Consider the following 19,516-nt stretch of genomic DNA (forward strand, 5'->3'; position numbering starts at 1 on the left):
TAAATGCAAAGCCTTATGTTTGGAGCAAATCCAACACAACACATCACTCAGTAACTGCCTCCTTATGTTCCAGCATGGTGGTGGCTGCAGCATGGCATGGGTATGCTTGACATCGGCAAAGACGGATGAAAAGAAATTAGATGGAACTAAGTACAGGTAAAATCCTAGAGGAAAACCTGCTTTAGTCTGCTTTACACCAGACACTGGGAGAGGAATTCACCTTTCAGCAGGACAATGACCTAGCCAAATCTACACTGGAGTTGCTTACCAAGAAGACAGTTAAAGTTCCTGACTGGCCAAGTCACCATTTTGACTTAAATCTGCTTGAAAATCTATGGCAAGACTTGAAAATTGCTGTCCAACATTTTGACAGAGCTTGAAGAATTTTGAAAGAAATAATGGACAAATATTGCACAATCCAGGTGTGGAAAGCTTTTAAAGACTTACCCAAGAAGACTCAGCTGTAATCGATGCCAGAGGTGCTTCTAACATGAATTGACTCAGGGAGCTGACACCTATGCAACAACTATATTTTAGGTATTTTATTTAATTTAATTTAAAAAGTGGAATTTTTCAACCACTTTGACATTACAGAGTATTTTTGTGTAGATTGTTGTAAAATAGTACAATTAAATCAATTTTAATCCCATTTTGTAACACAATAAACTATGAAGAATTCCAATGGGCCTGAATACTTTTGCAAGGCACTGTATAGGATGATCTGGGGTAATCTGTTACTGTAAAAAAAAAAAATCCACCCTGAATAAAATCATAAAATAAATTTCTTGTAACAACACATGCATAGTAGCATACAGTGTGGTATGAAATTGCACCAGATGTTGATATTAGATAACACACACACAATTTCCTCCATCTGTGGGAAGCTGTTGAGACATTTCCACCCTGAAGAGCAACAATAACATACTCTTACTGTAACAACACATGTATAGTAACATACACTTCTAGTGTATATTACTATACAATGTACTAGCTAGAACTATCTATAAAATGTACTATCTAGAACTGTATTTGGTTATTTGGCAGTCCCCATAGGAGAACCCTTTGTTGGTTCCAGGTCTAACCTTTTTGGGTTCCACGTAGAACCCTTTTCACTGACGGTCCTACATGGATCTATGGGGACAGCAGGAGAACCCTATTGCATTTGACCAGGGCCCATATAACGCTGGTCAAAAGTAGTGCCTTATATAGTGAAAAGGGTGCCATTTTGGATGAACTTCTTGTCTCATTCATAAAACTGCCTTAGCAGCCAGATTGTTGAACCTAAAGAGCAGTAAAATAAAGACATTATAGATTCATAGCTACCTCTATAACATGCTAACCTGCAACATGTGTGGGTGCTTCTGAACCCGTTATGATGTCTAGATGAATATCATAACAAAGCTACACACACACACACACACACACACACACACACACACACACACACACACACACACACACACACACACACACACACACACACACACACACACAATGATAAATATATAGTGAAGTCCCTCAGTCCAGCGAGACTATGATACTCAAATACCAGACATGCATGGTAAAGCCTCACAGCTGGTCTAACAGACACACACACACACACACACACACACACACACACACACACACACACACACACACACACACACACACACACACACACACACACACACACACACACACACACACACACACACACACACACACACACACACACAGACACACACACGTCCCATCTCACTCATCACTGTATGACATATTGAACAAGCTGCAACACAGACAGAACTATACCCTGTAACTGACACTAAATCCTGACACAACAAAACAACTCACTAACATCACTCACACGACAGACATTCACTAATACAATAAGTACTACAACAACTTAGAGCTACAACATTCTCCCTATACCAACTGTAACACAACTTCACATCAACTTACATTGTCACTAAATCTGGAAAAAATACCTCACTCCAGTCCCTTCAAAATGTGTGGGAGAGTAGGAGAACCCAGATGACAAACACATGGTTGAAGGGGAACAAGAAAGAGAACGGAATAAATAATTGAAAAGGACAGAGAAAGAAGAGAAGACAAAGAGAGGATAAAGTTAGAGAAGAGAGTGTTAACCGTTCAGACCAGGTTTTGTGTAGAGCTCCTCTTCTCTTCTGTCGTCTCTCTTTCTCTAAGGCAGCTAAAGGAAGATTAGCAGAGAGTAACATTCTTTCTCTCTTTCTCTAAAGGTGCTAACTGCCCCCCTGGGTCCCCCTACGCTCTCTCTCTCTCTCTCGCTCACTCTCTCTCTCTCTCCCCTTCTCTCTCACCCCTCTCTCTCCTTCTCTCTCTCTCCTTCTCTCTCTGCCTCTCTCCTTCTTTCTCTCCCCTATCTCTCTCTCCCCTTCTCTCTCTCCCCTATCTCTCTCTCCCCTTCTCTCTCTCCCCTATCTCTTTCTCTCCTTTCTGCGCTCGACAAACCGCCTACTCTTACACTCCAAAAGATTCTGTTTTGCTCTGTGTATCTCTCTCTCTCTCTCGCTCTCCCTCTTTCCCTTCCTCTCCCTCTCTCTCAGTACCTCCAGGGGGACGGTATGGAAACCTGCAACCTGAACCTGACAAAGTAGAAAGGGGGAGAGGAGAGACATAGGAGAGAAAGGTAGAAGACAGAGGTGATATGTAGAGAGTGATGTACAGAGTGATATGTAGCGAGAGTGAGAGAGAGTGAGAGAGAAGGGAGAGGGAGAAGGGACAGGGAGAGAGAGAGAGGGGAGAGGGGGAGAGAGGGAGAGAGAGGGGGAGAGAGAGAGGGAGAGAGAGAGGAGAGAGAAAGAGAGAGAGGAAGAGATGGGGGAGAAAGAGAGAGGGAGAGAGAGAGAGAGAGAGAGAGAGAGAGAGAGAGAGAGAGAGGGGGGACAGAGAGAGAGAGAGAGGGGGAGAGAGAGAGAGAGAGAGAGGGGGCAGAGCGAGAGAGAGATGGGGAGAGAGAGAGAGAGAGAGAGAGAGAGAGAGAGAGAGAGGGGCAGAGAGAGAGAGAGTTTAACATATAGAGAGAAAGAGAAGGGGGTTAAAACAGAGCCATCTGTGGCTGAAAACAACATTCTTCTGAGTTTCTGTTTTTTCTTTTTCACAGGCTGGCACCCTCATTATGTCTGTGTATGAGTTTGTCTGTTTACCTGTTAATATACAGTGTCTGTGTGCGTGTGTGTGTGTGCGTGCGTGCGTGCGTGCGTGCGTGCGTGTGTGTGTGTGTATGTGTGTGTGTGTGTTTGCGAGTGTGTGTGTGCATATGTTTGCATAACTGTTTGCATGGTGCCTTGCCACATTGCTTTCCCAATGCACGGTCTGTCTAAATGACATGGCTGCCGATATAGACCTGGTTTAAAACAGCTGGGACTCAAACCTCAATCACCGGCTATAGAGATTGTTACAGTTGTCTGGTCCAGAGTAGTGTGTGTGTGTGTGTGTGTGTGTGTGTGTGTGTGTGTGTGTGTGTGTGTGTGTGTGTGTGCATGTGTTTTCATCAATTCTAAGTGACAAACCTCTTGAAAAAGAAGCAGCTTTAAATACCTAGCTGTGGAATGTCTGCTGTCCAGTGTTCTGAGAACCTTTCTACATCACCCCTCCATTTCCTGGAAACACTGAAGTAGCTCGCATTATCGCATAACAACAGGACACCTGCCATTCCTCGTCCACATTCTCATCACAGTATCATCACATTGGACTTGAATCAGAATTTCACATAGAGTGACCATAAAGTGGTTATAAAAAGGTTAGGGTCAAGGTTTAGGGTTAGAGCCGGAGGATGACCAGGGTCTCCATTAAACACAACGCTTACCTGTGACATCCTGTCTAATAATGAAGTGCTATGCAAGCGGAGACAAGGAGAGAGGGAGCAATTACCTAAAAATAACGCAATGTCCTTAATATGACTGGCGAGAAGCTACGCAAATGCTTTTGCCTTCAGGAGAGATGTTACAATACTTAGTCCTTCTGGAGAGATGTTACAATACCTAGTCCTTCTGGAGAGATGTTACAATACCTAGTCCTTCTGGAGAGATGTTACAATACCTAGTCCTTCTGGAGAGATGTTACAATACCTAGTCCTTCTGGAGAGATGTTACAATACCTAGTCCTTCTGGAGAGATGTACTCATAGGAGTCCCGTCGAACCAGGGGGTCCCAGGTATCGTAGTCCACGATGACAGAGGGTCCGTTTTGCCAGTGACCACTGCCTTCAGATGAAAACAACCATATAGAGAGAAATAAACAGAGAGCGAGAAAGAGAGACTGAGGAAGACAGAGACAATCTCAGTCATGGGTTTGTTGCACAACAGTCCAGCATTGTCAAGGAACACTCATATACTATGTAACAGCATCAGCTGATCCCTGGAGAGGACCATTTTTGTTTATTTACTTTAAAAATATTGTAGAAAATTAGGAAAATATGGAATTCTTTCAAATGTTTTGTGAGTGCACACGTGCATGTGTGTGTGATTGAGTGTGTGAGTGAGCAAAGTGGAGGTGTGTTTACGTGTATGGATGGATGAATCCTGAGCTCTGTGCAGTTCTGCTCTGTCTGTTTCTTTGCCTGTATCTGGGATCTGCATTCCTGGGTGATGTGTGTGTGATAAGAGCCTTTACTGTTTCCTGTTGAATGGAGCAGTGTGTGTTACAGAGCAGTATGTGTTACAGAGCAGTGTGTGTTACAGAGGAGTGTGTGTTACAGAGCAGTGGGTGTTACAGAGCAGTGTGTGTTACAGAGGAGTGTCTGTTACAGAGGAGTGTGTTTGTGTGTGTTACAGAACAGTGTGTGTTACAGAGGAGTGTGTATTAAAGAGGAGTGTGAGTGTGTTACAGAGCAGTGTGTGTTACAGAACAGTGTGTGTTACAGAGCAGTGTGTGTTACAGAGGAGTGTGTGTTACAGAGCAGTGTGTGTTACAGAGCAGTGTGTGTTACAGAGGAGTGTGTGTTACAGAGGAGTGTCTGTTACAGAGGAGTGTGTTTGTGCATGTTACAGAACAGTGTGTGTTACAGAGCTGTGTGTGCTACGGAGGAGAGTGTATTACAGAGGAGTGTGTGTTACAGAGGAGTGTGTTTGTGCGTGTTACAGAACAGTGTGTGTTACAGAACAGTGTGTGTTACAGAGGAGTGTGTATTACAGAGGAGTGTGAGTGTGTTACAGAGCAGTGTGTGTTACAGAGGAGTGTGTGCTACAGAGCAGTGTGTGTTACAGATGAATGTGTGTTACAGAGGAGTGGGTATTACAGAGGAGTGTGTGTTACAGAGGACTGTGTGTTACAGAGCAGTGTGTGTTACAGAGGAGTGTGTGTGTGTAACAGAGCAATGTGTGTTACAGAGCAGTATGTGTTACAGAGCAGTATGTGTTACAGAGGAGTGTGTGTTACAGAGGAGTGTCTGTTACAGAGGAGTGTGTTTGTGTGTGTTACAGAGGAGTGTGTGTAACAGAGCAGTGTGTGTTACAGAGGAGTGTGTGTTACAGAGCAGTGTGTGTTATGGAGGAGTGTGTGTTACAGAGGAGTGTGTGTGTGTTACAGAGCAGTGTGTGTTACAGAGCAGTGTGTGTTACAGAGCAGTATGTGTTACAGAGCAGTATGTGTTACAGAGCAGTGTTTGTTACAGAGCAGTGTCTGTTACAGAGCAGTGTGTGTTACAGAGCAGTATGTGTTACAGAGCTGTGTGTGCTACAGAGGAGTGTGTATTACAGAGGAGTGTGTGTGTGTGTTACAGAAGAGTGTGTGTTACAGAGCAGTGTGTGCTATAGAGGAGTTTGTGTTACAGAGGAGTGTGTGTTACAGTGCAGTGTGTGTTACAGTGCAGTGTGTGTTACAGAGGAGTGTGTATTACAGAGTGTGTGTGTTTTACAGAGGAGTGTGTGTTACAGAGCAGTGTGTGTTACAGAGGAGTGTGCGTTACAGAGCAGTGTGTGTTACGGAGGAGTGTGTGTTACAGAGGAGTGTGTATTACAGAGAAGTGTGTTTGTGTGTGTTACAGAACAGTGTGTGTTACAGAGCTGTGTGTGCAACGGAGGAGAGTGTGTTACAGAGGAGTGTGCGTTACAGAGCAGTGTGTGTTACAGAGGAGTGTGTATTACAGAGGAGTGTGAGTGTTACAGAGCAGTGTGTGTTACAGAAGAGTGTGTGTTACAGAGGAGTGTGTGCTACAGAGCAATGTGTGTTAGAGGAGTGTGTGTTACAGAGGAGTGACTCTTACAGAGGAGTGTGTTTGTGTGTGTTACAGAGGAGTGTGTATTAACGAGGAGTGTGTGTTACAGAGCAGTGCGTGTTATAGAGGAGTGTGTATAACAGAGGAGTGTGTGTGTGTGTTACAGGGCAGTGTGTGTTACAGAGGAGTGTGTGTGTGTTACAGAGCAGTGTGTGTTACAGAGCAGTATGTGTTACAGAGCAGTATGTGTTACAGAGCAGTGTGTGTTACGGAGGAGTGTGTGTTACAGAGCAGTGTGTGTTACAGAGTAGTGTGTGTTACAGAGCAGTGTGTGTTACAGAGCAGTGTGTGTTACAGAGAAATATGTGTTACAGAGCAGTATGTGTTACAGAGCAGTGTGTGTTACAGAGTAGTGTGTGTTACAGAGCAGTGTGTGTTACAGAGGAGTGTGTGTTACAGAGGAGTGTCTGTTACAGAGGAGTGTGTTTGTGTGTGTTACAGAGCAGTGTGTGTTACAGAGGAGTGTGTGTTACAGAGCAGTGTGTGTTACGGAGGAGTGTGTGTTACAGAGGACTGTGTGTGTGTTACAGAGCAGTGTGTGTTACAGAGCAGTATGTGTTACAGAGCAGTGTGTGTTACAGAGCAGTATGTGTTAAGGAACAGTATGTGTTACAGAGCAGTGGTTGTTACAGAGCAGTGTGTGTTACAGAGGAGTGTGTGTTACAGAGCAGTATGTGTTACAGAGCCGTGTGTGCTACAGAGGAGTGTGTGTTACAGAGGAGTGTGTATTACAGAGGAGTGTGTGTGTGTGTTACAGAGGAGTGTGTGTTACAGAGCAGTGTGTGTTACAGAGGAGTGTGCGTTACAGAGCAGTGTGTGTTACAGAGGAGTGTGTGTTACAGAGGAGTGTGTATTACAGAGGAGTGTGTTTGTGTGTGTTACAGAACAGTGTGTGTTACAGGGCTGTGTGTGCAACGGAGGAGAGTGTGTTACAGAGGAGTGTGCGTTACAGAGCAGTGTGTGTTACAGAGGATTGTGTATTACAGAGGAGTGTGAGTGTGTTACAGAGCAGTGTGTGTTACAGAGGAGTGTGTGCTACAGAGCAGTGTGTGTTACAGAGGAGTGTGTGTTACAGAGGAGTGTGTGCTACAGAGCAGTGTGTGTTAGAGGAGTGTGTGTTACAGAGGAGTGACTGTTCCAGAGGAGTGTGTTTGTGTGTGTTACAAAAGGAGTGTGTGTTACAGAGGAGAGCGTGCAACGGAGGAAAGTGTGTTACAGAGGAGTGTGCGTTACAGAGCAGTGTGTGTTACAGAGGATTGTGTATTACAGAGGAGTGTGAGTGTGTTACAGAGCAGTGTGTGTTACAGCGGAGTGTGTGCTACAGAGCAGTGTGTGTTACAGAGGAGTGTGTGTTAAAGAGGAGTGTGTGCTACAGAGCAGTGTGTGTTAGAGGAGTGTGTGTTACAGAGGAGTGACTGTTACAGAGGAGTGTGTTTGTGTGTGTTACAGAGCAGTGTGTGTTACAGAGCTGTGTGTTACAGAGGAGTGTGTATACAGAGGAGTGTGTGTGTGTTACAGAGCAGTGTGTGTTACAGAGCAGTATGTGTTACAGAGCAGTATGTGTTACAGAGCAGTGTTTGTTACCGAGCAGTGTTTGTTACAGAGCACTATGTGTTACAGAGCCGTGTGTGCTACAGAGGAGTTTGTGTTACAGAGGAGTGTGTATTACAGAGGAGTGTGTGTTACAGAGCAGTGTGTGTTACAGAGGAGTGTGTATTACAGAGGACTGTGTGTGTGTTACAGAGGAGTGTGTGTTACAGAGCAGTGTGTGTTACAGAGGAGTGTGTATTACAGAGGAGTGTGTGTGTGTTACAGAGGAGTGTGTGTTACAGAGTAGTGTGTGCTACAGAGGAGTGTGTGTTACAGAGCAGTGTCTGTTACAGAGGAGTGTGTTTGTGTGTGTTACAGAACAGTGTGTGTTACAGAGCTGTGTGTGCAACAGAGGAGAGTGTGTTACAGAGGAGTGTGTGTTACAGAGGAGTGTCTGTTACAGAGGAGTGTGTTTGTGTGTGTTACAGAGGAGTGTGTGTTACCGAGCAGTGTGTGTTACAGAGGAGTGTGTATTACAGAGGAGTGTATTTGTGTGTGTTACAGAGGAGTGTGTATTACAGAGGAGTGTGTGTTACAGAGGAGTGTGTGTTACAGAGCTGTGTGTTACAGAGGAGTGTGTATACAGAGGAGTGTGTGTGTGTTACAGAGCAGTGTGTGTTACAGAGCAGTATGTGTTACAGAGCAGTGTTTGTTACAGAGCAGTGTTTGTTACAGAGCAGTGTTTGTTACAGAGCACTATGTGTTACAGAGCCGTGTGTGCTACAGAGGAGTTTGTGTTACAGAGGAGTGTGTATTACAGAGGAGTGTGTGTTACAGAGCAGTGTGTGTTACAGAGGAGTGTGTATTACAGAGGAGTGTGTGTGTGTTACAGAGGAGTGTGTGCTACAGAGCAGTGTATGCTACAGAGCAGTGTGTGTTACAGAGGAGTGTGTGTTAAAGAGGACTGTGTGCTACAGAGCAATGTGTGTTAGAGGAGTGTGTGTTACAGAGGAGTGACTCTTACAGAGGAGTGTGTTTCTGTGTGTTACAGAGGAGTGTGTATTAAAGAGGAGTGTGTGTTACAGAGCAGTGCGTGTTACAGAGGAGTGTGTATAACAGAGGAGTGTGTGTGTGTGTTACAGGGCAGTGTGTGTTACAGAGGAGTGTGTGTGTGTTACAGAGCAGTGTGTGTTACAGAGCAATATGTGTTACAGAGCAGCATGTGTTACAGAGCAGTGTGTGTTACAGAGTAGTGTGTGTTACAGAGCAGTGTGTGTTACAGAGGAGTGTGTGTTACAGAGGAGTGTCTGTTACAGAGGAGTGTGTTTGTGTGTGTTACAGAGCAGTGTGTGTTACAGAGGAGTGTGTGTTACAGAGCAGTGTGTGTTACGGAGGAGTGTGTGTTACAGAGGAGTGTGTGTGTGTTACAGAGCAGTGTGTGTTACAGAGCAGTATGTGTTACAGAGCAGTGTGTGTTACAGAGCAGTATGTGTTAAGGAACAGTATGTGTTACAGAGCAGTGGTTGTTACAGAGCAGTGTGTGTTACAGAGCAGTGTGTGTTACAGAGCAGTATGTGTTACAGAGCCGTGTGTGCTACAGAGGAGTGTGTGTTACAGAGGAGTGTGTATTACAGAGGAGTGTGTGTGTGTGTTACAGAGGAGTGTGTGTTACAGAGCAGTGTGTGTTACAGAGGAGTGTGCGTTACAGAGCAGTGTGTGTTTCAGAGGAGTGTGTGTTACAGAGGAGTGTGTATTACAGAGGAGTGTGTTTGTGTGTGTTACAGAACAGTGTGTGTTACAGGGCTGTGTGTGCAACGGAGGAGAGTGTGTTACAGAGGAGTGTGCGTTACAGAGCAGTGTGTGTTACAGAGGATTGTGTATTACAGAGGAGTGTGAGTGTGTTACAGAGCAGTGTGTGTTACAGAGGAGTGTGTGCTACAGAGCAGTGTGTGTTACAGAGGAGTGTGTGTTACAGAGGAGCGTGTGCTACAGAGCAGTGTGTGTTAGAGGAGTGTGTGTTACAGAGGAGTGACTGTTCCAGAGGAGTGTGTTTGTGTGTGTTACAAAAGGAGTGTGTGTTACAGAGGAGTGCGTGCAACGGAGGAGAGTGTGTTACAGAGGAGTATGCGTTACAGAGCAGTGTGTGTTACAGAGGATTGTGTATTACAGAGGAGTGTGAGTGTGTTACAGAGCAGTGTGTGTTACAGAGCAGTGTGTGTTACAGAGGAGTGTGTATTACAGAGGAGTGTGTGTGTGTTACAGAGGAGTGTGTGCTACAGAGCAGTGTATGCTACAGAGCAGTGTGTGTTACAGAGGAGTGTGTGTTAAAGAGGACTGTGTGCTACAGAGCAATGTGTGTTAGAGGAGTGTGTGTTACAGAGGAGTGACTCTTACAGAGGAGTGTGTTTCTGTGTGTTACAGAGGAGTGTGTATTAAAGAGGAGTGTGTGTTACAGAGCAGTGCGTGTTACAGAGGAGTGTGTATAACAGAGGAGTGTGTGTGTGTGTTACAGGGCAGTGTGTGTTACAGAGGAGTGTGTGTGTGTTACAGAGCAGTGTGTGTTACAGAGCAATATGTGTTACAGAGCAGCATGTGTTACAGAGCAGTGTGTGTTACAGAGTAGTGTGTGTTACAGAGCAGTGTGTGTTACAGAGGAGTGTGTGTTACAGAGGAGTGTCTGTTACAGAGGAGTGTGTTTGTGTGTGTTACAGAGCAGTGTGTGTTACAGAGGAGTGTGTGTTACAGAGCAGTGTGTGTTACGGAGGAGTGTGTGTTACAGAGGAGTGTGTGTGTGTTACAGAGCAGTGTGTGTTACAGAGCAGTATGTGTTACAGAGCAGTGTGTGTTACAGAGCAGTATGTGTTAAGGAACAGTATGTGTTACAGAGCAGTGGTTGTTACAGAGCAGTGTGTGTTACAGAGCAGTGTGTGTTACAGAGCAGTATGTGTTACAGAGCCGTGTGTGCTACAGAGGAGTGTGTGTTACAGAGGAGTGTGTATTACAGAGGAGTGTGTGTGTGTGTTACAGAGGAGTGTGTGTTACAGAGCAGTGTGTGTTACAGAGGAGTGTGCGTTACAGAGCAGTGTGTGTTTCAGAGGAGTGTGTGTTACAGAGGAGTGTGTATTACAGAGGAGTGTGTTTGTGTGTGTTACAGAACAGTGTGTGTTACAGGGCTGTGTGTGCAACGGAGGAGAGTGTGTTACAGAGGAGTGTGCGTTACAGAGCAGTGTGTGTTACAGAGGATTGTGTATTACAGAGGAGTGTGAGTGTGTTACAGAGCAGTGTGTGTTACAGAGGAGTGTGTGCTACAGAGCAGTGTGTGTTACAGAGGAGTGTGTGTTACAGAGGAGCGTGTGCTACAGAGCAGTGTGTGTTAGAGGAGTGTGTGTTACAGAGGAGTGACTGTTCCAGAGGAGTGTGTTTGTGTGTGTTACAAAAGGAGTGTGTGTTACAGAGGAGTGCGTGCAACGGAGGAGAGTGTGTTACAGAGGAGTATGCGTTACAGAGCAGTGTGTGTTACAGAGGATTGTGTATTACAGAGGAGTGTGAGTGTGTTACAGAGCAGTGTGTGTTACAGAGCAGTGTGTGTTACAGAGGAGTGTGTATTACAGAGGAGTGTGTGTGTGTTACAGAGGAGTGTGTGCTACAGAGCAGTGTATGCTACAGAGCAGTGTGTGTTACAGAGGAGTGTGTGTTAAAGAGGACTGTGTGCTACAGAGCAATGTGTGTTAGAGGAGTGTGTGTTACAGAGGAGTGACTCTTACAGAGGAGTGTGTTTCTGTGTGTTACAGAGGAGTGTGTATTAAAGAGGAGTGTGTGTTACAGAGCAGTGCGTGTTACAGAGGAGTGTGTATAACAGAGGAGTGTGTGTGTGTGTTACAGGGCAGTGTGTGTTACAGAGGAGTGTGTGTGTGTTACAGAGCAGTGTGTGTTACAGAGCAATATGTGTTACAGAGCAGCATGTGTTACAGAGCAGTGTGTGTTACAGAGTAGTGTGTGTTACAGAGCAGTGTGTGTTACAGAGGAGTGTGTGTTACAGAGGAGTGTCTGTTACAGAGGAGTGTGTTTGTGTGTGTTACAGAGCAGTGTGTGTTACAGAGGAGTGTGTGTTACAGAGCAGTGTGTGTTACGGAGGAGTGTGTGTTACAGAGGAGTGTGTGTGTGTTACAGAGCAGTGTGTGTTACAGAGCAGTATGTGTTACAGAGCAGTGTGTGTTACAGAGCAGTATGTGTTAAGGAACAGTATGTGTTACAGAGCAGTGGTTGTTACAGAGCAGTGTGTGTTACAGAGCAGTGTGTGTTACAGAGCAGTATGTGTTACAGAGCCGTGTGTGCTACAGAGGAGTGTGTGTTACAGAGGAGTGTGTATTACAGAGGAGTGTGTGTGTGTGTTACAGAGGAGTGTGTGTTACAGAGCAGTGTGTGTTACAGAGGAGTGTGCGTTACAGAGCAGTGTGTGTTTCAGAGGAGTGTGTGTTACAGAGGAGTGTGTATTACAGAGGAGTGTGTTTGTGTGTGTTACAGAACAGTGTGTGTTACAGGGCTGTGTGTGCAACGGAGGAGAGTGTGTTACAGAGGAGTGTGCGTTACAGAGCAGTGTGTGTTACAGAGGATTGTGTATTACAGAGGAGTGTGAGTGTGTTACAGAGCAGTGTGTGTTACAGAGGAGTGTGTGCTACAGAGCAGTGTGTGTTACAGAGGAGTGTGTGTTACAGAGGAGTGTGTGCTACAGAGCAGTGTGTGTTAGAGGAGTGTGTGTTACAGAGGAGTGACTGTTCCAGAGGAGTGTGTTTGTGTGTGTTACAAAAGGAGTGTGTGTTACAGAGGAGTGCGTGCAACGGAGGAGAGTGTGTTACAGAGGATTGTGTATTACAGAGGAGTGTGAGTGTGTTACAGAGCAGTGTGTGTTACAGAGCAGTGTGTGTTACAGAGGAGTGTGCGTTACAGAGCAGTGTGTGTTTCAGAGGAGTGTGTGTTACAGAGGAGTGTGTATTACAGAGGAGTGTGTTTGTGTGTGTTACAGAACAGTGTGTGTTACAGGGCTGTGTGTGCAACGGAGGAGAGTGTGTTACAGAGGATTGTGTATTACAGAGGAGTGTGAGTGTGTTACAGAGCAGTGTGTGTTACAGAGCAATGTGTGTTACAGAGGAGTGTGCGTTACAGAGCAGTGTGTGTTTCAGAGGAGTGTGTGTTACAGAGCAGTATGTGTATTACAGAGTAGTGTGTTTGTGTGTGTTACAGAACAGTGTGTGTTACAGGGCTGTGTGTGCAACGGAGAAGAGTGTGTTACAGAGGAGTGTGTGTTACAGAGCAGTGTGTATTACAGAGGAGTGTGTGTGTGTTACAGAGGAGTGTGTGTTACAGAGCAGTGTGTGTTACAGAGGAGTGTGTATTACAGAGGAGTGTGTGTGTGTTACAGAGGAGTGTGTGTTACAGAGTAGTGTGTGCTACAGAGGAGTGTGTGTTACAGAGCAGTGTCTGTTACAGAGGAGTGTGTTTGTGTGTGTTACAGAACAGTGTGTGTTACAGAGCTGTGTGTGCAACAGAGGAGAGTGTGTTACAGAGGAGTGTGTGTTACAGAGGAGTGTCTGTTACAGAGGAGTGTGTTTGTGTGTGTTACAGAGGAGTGTGTGTTACCGAGCAGTGTGTGTTACAGAGGAGTGTGTATTACAGAGGAGTGTGTTTGTGTGTGTTACAGAGGAGTGTGTATTACAGAGGAGTGTGTGTTACAGAGGAGTGTGTGTTACAGAGCTGTGTGTTACAGAGGAGTGTGTATACAGAGGAGTGTGTGTGTGTTACAGAGCAGTGTGTGTTACAGAGCAGTATGTGTTACAGAGCAGTGTTTGTTACAGAGCAGTGTTTGTTACAGAGCAGTGTTTGTTACAGAGCACTATGTGTTACAGAGCCGTGTGTGCTACAGAGGAGTTTGTGTTACAGAGGAGTGTGTATTACAGAGGAGTGTGTGTTACAGAGCAGTGTGTGTTACAGAGGAGTGTGTATTACAGAGGAGTGTGTGTGTGTTACAGAGGAGTGTGTGTTACAGAGCAGTGTGTGTTACAGAGGAGTGTGTATTACAGAGGAGTGTGTGTGTGTTACAGAGGAGTGTGTGTTACAGAGTAGTGTGTGTTACAGAGGAGTGTGTGTTACAGAGAAGTGTCTGTTACAGAGGAGTGTGTTTGTGTGTGTTACAGAACAGTGTGTGTTACAGAGCTGTGTGTGCAACAGAGGAGAGTGTGTTACAGAGGAGTGTGTATTACAGAGGAGTGTGTGTTACAGAGCAGTGTGTGTTACAGAGGAGTGTGTATTACAGAGGAGTGTGTGTGTGTTACAGAGGAGTGTGTGTTACAGAGCAGTGTGTGTTACAGAGGAGTGTGTATTACAGAGGAGTGTGTGTGTGTTACAGAGGAGTGTGTGTTACAGAGTAGTGTGTGTGTGTTACAGAGGAGTGTGTGTTACAGAGCAGTGTGTGTTACAGAGGAGTGTGTATTACAGAGGAGTGTGTGTGTGTTACAGAGGAGTGTGTGTTACAGAGTAGTGTGTGCTACAGAGGAGTGTGTGTTACAGAGCAGTGTGTGTTACAGAGCAGTGTGTGTTACAGAGGAGTGTGCGTTACAGAGCAGTGTGTGTTTCAGAGGAGTGTGTGTTACAGAGCAGTATGTGTATTACAGAGTAGTGTGTTTGTGTGTGTTACAGAACAGTGTGTGTTACAGGGCTGTGTGTGCAACGGAGAAGAGTGTGTTACAGAGGAGTGTGCGTTACAGAGCAGTGTGTATTACAGAGGAGTGTGTGTGTGTTACAGAGGAGTGTGTGTTACAGAGCAGTGTGTGTTACAGAGGAGTGTGTATTACAGAGGAGTGTGTGTGTGTTACAGAGGAGTGTGTGTTACAGAGTAGTGTGTGCTACAGAGGAGTGTGTGTTACAGAGCAGTGTCTGTTACAGAGGAGTGTGTTTGTGTGTGTTACAGAACAGTGTGTGTTACAGAGCTGTGTGTGCAACAGAGGAGAGTGTGTTACAGAGGAGTGTGTGTTACAGAGGAGTGTCTGTTACAGAGGAGTGTGTTTGTGTGTGTTACAGAGGAGTGTGTGTTACCGAGCAGTGTGTGTTACAGAGGAGTGTGTATTACAGAGGAGTGTGTTTGTGTGTGTTACAGAGGAGTGTGTATTACAGAGGAGTGTGTGTTACAGAGGAGTGTGTGTTACAGAGCTGTGTGTTACAGAGGAGTGTGTATACAGAGGAGTGTGTGTGTGTTACAGAGCAGTGTGTGTTACAGAGCAGTATGTGTTACAGAGCAGTGTTTGTTACAGAGCAGTGTTTGTTACAGAGCAGTGTTTGTTACAGAGCACTATGTGTTACAGAGCCGTGTGTGCTACAGAGGAGTTTGTGTTACAGAGGAGTGTGTATTACAGAGGAGTGTGTGTTACAGAGCAGTGTGTGTTACAGAGGAGTGTGTATTACAGAGGAGTGTGTGTGTGTTACAGAGGAGTGTGTGTTACAGAGCAGTGTGTGTTACAGAGGAGTGTGTATTACAGAGGAGTGTGTGTGTGTTACAGAGGAGTGTGTGTTACAGAGTAGTGTGTGTTACAGAGGAGTGTGTGTTACAGAGAAGTGTCTGTTACAGAGGAGTGTGTTTGTGTGTGTTACAGAACAGTGTGTGTTACAGAGCTGTGTGTGCAACAGAGGAGAGTGTGTTACAGAGGAGTGTGTATTACAGAGGAGTGTGTGTTACAGAGCAGTGTGTGTTACAGAGGAGTGTGTATTACAGAGGAGTGTGTGTGTGTTACAGAGGAGTGTGTGTTACAGAGCAGTGTGTGTTACAGAGGAGTGTGTATTACAGAGGAGTGTGTGTGTGTTACAGAGGAGTGTGTGTTACAGAGTAGTGTGTGCTACAGAGGAGTGTGTGTTACAGAGCAGTGTCTGTTACAGAGGAGTGTGTTTGTGTGTGTTACAGAACAGTGTGTGTTACAGAGCTGTGTGTGCAACAGAGGAGAGTGTGTTACAGAGGAGTGTGTGTTACAGAGGAGTGTCTGTTACAGAGGAGTGTGTTTGTGTGTGTTACAGAGGAGTGTGTGTTACCGAGCAGTGTGTGTTACAGAGGAGTGTGTATTACAGAGGAGTGTGTTTGTGTGTGTTACAGAGGAGTGTGTATTACAGAGGAGTGTGTGTTACAGAGGAGTGTGTGTTACAGAGCTGTGTGTTACAGAGGAGTGTGTATACAGAGGAGTGTGTGTGTGTTACAGAGCAGTGTGTGTTACAGAGCAGTATGTGTTACAGAGCAGTATGTGTTACAGAGCAGTGTTTGTTACAGAGCAGTGTTTGTTACAGAGCACTATGTGTTACAGAGCCGTGTGTGCTACAGAGGAGTTTGTGTTACAGAGGAGTGTGTATTACAGAGGAGTGTGTGTTACAGAGCAGTGTGTGTTACAGAGGAGTGTGTATTACAGAGGAGTGTGTGTGTGTTACAGAGGAGTGTGTGTTACAGAGCAGTGTGTGTTACAGAGGAGTGTGTATTACAGAGGAGTGTGTGTGTGTTACAGAGGAGTGTGTGTTACAGAGTAGTGTGTGTTACAGAGGAGTGTGTGTTACAGAGAAGTGTCTGTTACAGAGGAGTGTGTTTGTGTGTGTTACAGAACAGTGTGTGTTACAGAGCTGTGTGTGCAACAGAGGAGAGTGTGTTACAGAGGAGTGTGTGTTACAGAGGAGTGTCTGTTACAGAGGAGTGTGTTTGTGTGTGTTACAGAGGAGTGTGTGTTACCGAGCAGTGTGTGTTAAAGAGGAGTGTGTATTACAGAGGAGTGTGTGTCTGTTACAGAGAAGTGTGTGTTACAGAGCAATATGTGTTACAGAGCAGTATGTGTTACAGAGACGTATGTGTTACAGAGGAGTGTGTGTTACAGAGCAGTGTGTTACAGAGGAGTGTGTGTTACAGAGGAGTGTCTGTTACAGAGGAGTGTGTATATGTGTGCTACAGAGGAGTGTGTATAACAGACTAGTGTGTGTTACAGAGCAGTGTATGTTACAGAGGAGTGTGTTTTACAGAGGAGTGTGTGTGTGTTACAGACCAGTGTGTGTTACAGAGCAGTATGTGTTACAGAGCCGTGTGTGCTACAGAGGAGTGTGTGTTAAAGAGGAGTGAGTATTACAGAGGAGTGTGTGTTACAGAGCAGTGTGTGCTACAGAGGAGTGTGTGTTACAGAGGAGTGTGTGTTACAGAGCAGTGTGTGTTACAGAGGAGTGTGTATTACAGAGGAGAGTGTGTGTTACACAGGAGTGTGTGTTACAGAGCAGTGTGTGTTACAGAGTAGTGTGTGTTACAGAGCAGTGTGTGTTACAGGGCAGTGTGTGTTACAGAGCAGTTTGTGTTACAGGGCAGTGTGTGTTACAGAGGAGTGTGTGTTACAGAGGAGTGTGTGTTACAGAGCAGTGTGTGTTACAGAGGAGTGTGTATTACAGAGGAGTTTGTATTACAGAGGAGTGTGTGTTACAGAGCAGTGGGTTTTACAGAGGAGTGTGTGTGTGTGTGTGTGTGTGTGTGTGTGTGTGTGTGTGTGTGTGTGTGTGTGTGTGTGTGTGTGTGTGTGTGTGTGTGTGTGTGTGTGTGTGTGTGCATTAAAGAGCAGTGTGTATTACAGAGGAGTGTGTTTTACAGAGGAGTGTGTGTGTGTGTGTTATAGAGGTGTGTGTGTGTGTGTGTGTGTGTGTGTGTGTGTGTGTGTGTGTGTGTGTGTGTGTGTGTGTGTGTGTTACAGACCAGTGTGTGTTACAGAGCAGTATGTGTTACAGAGCCGTGTGTGCTACAGAGGAGTGTGTGTTAAAGAGGAGTGAGTATTACAGAGGAGTGTGTGTTACAGAGCAGTGTGTGCTACAGAGGAGTGTGTGTTACAGAGGAGTGTGTGTTACAGAGCAGTGTGTGTTACAGAGGAGTGTGTATTACAGAGGAGAGTGTGTGTTACACAGGAGTGTGTGTTACAGAGCAGTGTGTGTTACAGAGTAGTGTGTGTTACAGAGCAGTGTGTGTTACAGGGCAGTGTGTGTTACAGAGCAGTTTGTGTTACAGGGCAGTGTGTGTTACAGAGGAGTGTGTGTTACAGAGGAGTGTGTTACAGAGCAGTGTGTGTTACAGAGCAGTGTGTGTTACAGAAGAGTGTGTGTTACAGAGGAGTGTGTGTTACAGAGGAGTGTGTGTTACAGAGCAGTGTGTGTTACAGAGGAGTGTGTATTACAGAGGAGTTTGTATTACAGAGGAGTGTGTGTTACAGAGCAGTGGGTTTTACAGAGGAGTGTGTGTGTGTGTGTGTGTGTGTGTGTGTGTGTGTGTGTGTGTGTGTGTGTGTGTGTGTGTGTGTGTGTGTGTGTGTGTGTGTGTGTGTGTGTGTGTGTGTGTGTGTGTGTGTGTGTGTGTGTGTGTGTGTGTGTGTGTGTGTGTGTGTGTGTGTGTGTGTGTGCGTTAAAGAGCAGTGTGTATTACAGAGGAGTGTGTTTTACAGAGGAGTGTGTGTGTGTGTGTGTGTTATAGAGTGTGTGTGTGTGTGTGTGTGTGTGTGTGTGTGTGTGTGTGTGTGTGTGTGTGTGTGTGTGTGTGTGTGTGTGTGTGTGTTACAGAGCAGTGTGTATTACAGAGCAGTGTGTGTTACAGAGCAGTGTGTGTCACAGAGGAGTGTGTGTGTGTTACAGAGCAGTGTGTTTGTGTGTTACAGAGCAGTGTGTGTTACAGAGGTGTGTGTGGATGTGTTACAGAGGTGTGTGTGGATGTGTTACAGAGCAGTGTGTGTTACAGAAGTGTGTGTGGATGTGTTACAGAGGTGTGTGTGTGGATGTGTTACAGAGGTGTGTGTGGATGTGTTACAGAGGTGTGTGTGGATGTGTTACAGAGCAGTGTGTGTTACAGAAGTGTGTGTGGATGTGTTACAGAGGTGTGTGTGGATGTGTTACAGAGGTGTGTGTGGATGTGTTACAGAGGTGTGTGTGGATGTGTTACAGAGGTGTGTGTCAATGTGTAACAGAGGTGTGTGTGGATGTGTTATAGCGGTGTGTGTGGATGTGTTACAGAGGTGTGTGTGGATGTGTTACAGCGGTGTGTGTGGATGTGTTACAGAGGTGTGTGTGGATGTGTTACAGAGGTGTGTTTGTGTGTTACAGAGGTGTGTGTGGATGTGTTACAGAGGTGTGTTTGTGTGTTACAGAACAGTGTGTGTTACAGAGCAGTGTGTGTTACAGAGGTGTGTGTGGATGTGTTACAGAGGTGTGTGAATGTGTTACAGAGGTGTGTTTGTGTGTTACATAACAGTGTGTGTTACAGAGCAGTGTGTGTTACAGAACAGTGTGTGTTACAGAACATTGTGTGTTACAGAGGTGTGTGTGGATGTGTTACAGAGGTGTGTGTGGATGTGTTACAGAGGTGTGTGTGTTACAGTTAGCCATTCTGTCTCTGCTGTGTACTGAATACTGCCCCTCTCTGGAAAGAGCAAGAAGCCACAGGTTGCTTTGGTCAAACCTTTTTGCACAATTTCTGCTCACATACGCATATTGTGAAACAGACCTGTCTGTATCTGTTCAGACTAACTGAACAAGTGAACAATTCTGATGTGGTGGTCTCAGAAGGATTGGTTTTGATTTGATAGTGAGTCATGTTATTTGTCTGTTCTACTCTGTTCTGCTCTGCTCTGTTCTGCTCTGCTCTGTTCTGCTCTGTTCCGCTAAGCTCTGCTCTGTTCTGTTCTGCTCTGTTCTGTTCTTCTCTGTTCTGTTCTGC

At 45.4% G+C, this 19,516-nt stretch overlaps 1 protein-coding gene across 3 annotated transcripts in view; it reads right to left on the reverse strand.

The window, feature by feature from the left end:
• Positions 1-19,516, reverse strand: part of tns3.2 (tensin 3, tandem duplicate 2) — a 93,481-nt gene that overhangs the window by 46,954 nt on the left and 27,011 nt on the right. For all 3 annotated transcript variants that reach the window (XM_045687764.1, XM_045687763.1, XM_045687765.1), the window contains one exon: positions 4,121-4,225. In XM_045687764.1, the coding sequence (XP_045543720.1) occupies positions 4,121-4,225 (105 nt within the window). The remainder of the gene's footprint in view (positions 1-4,120; positions 4,226-19,516) is intronic.

Source organism: Salmo salar, chromosome ssa10 (genome assembly GCF_905237065.1).
Source record: "Salmo salar chromosome ssa10, Ssal_v3.1, whole genome shotgun sequence".
In the NCBI taxonomy this organism is placed as follows: domain Eukaryota; kingdom Metazoa; phylum Chordata; class Actinopteri; order Salmoniformes; family Salmonidae; genus Salmo; species Salmo salar.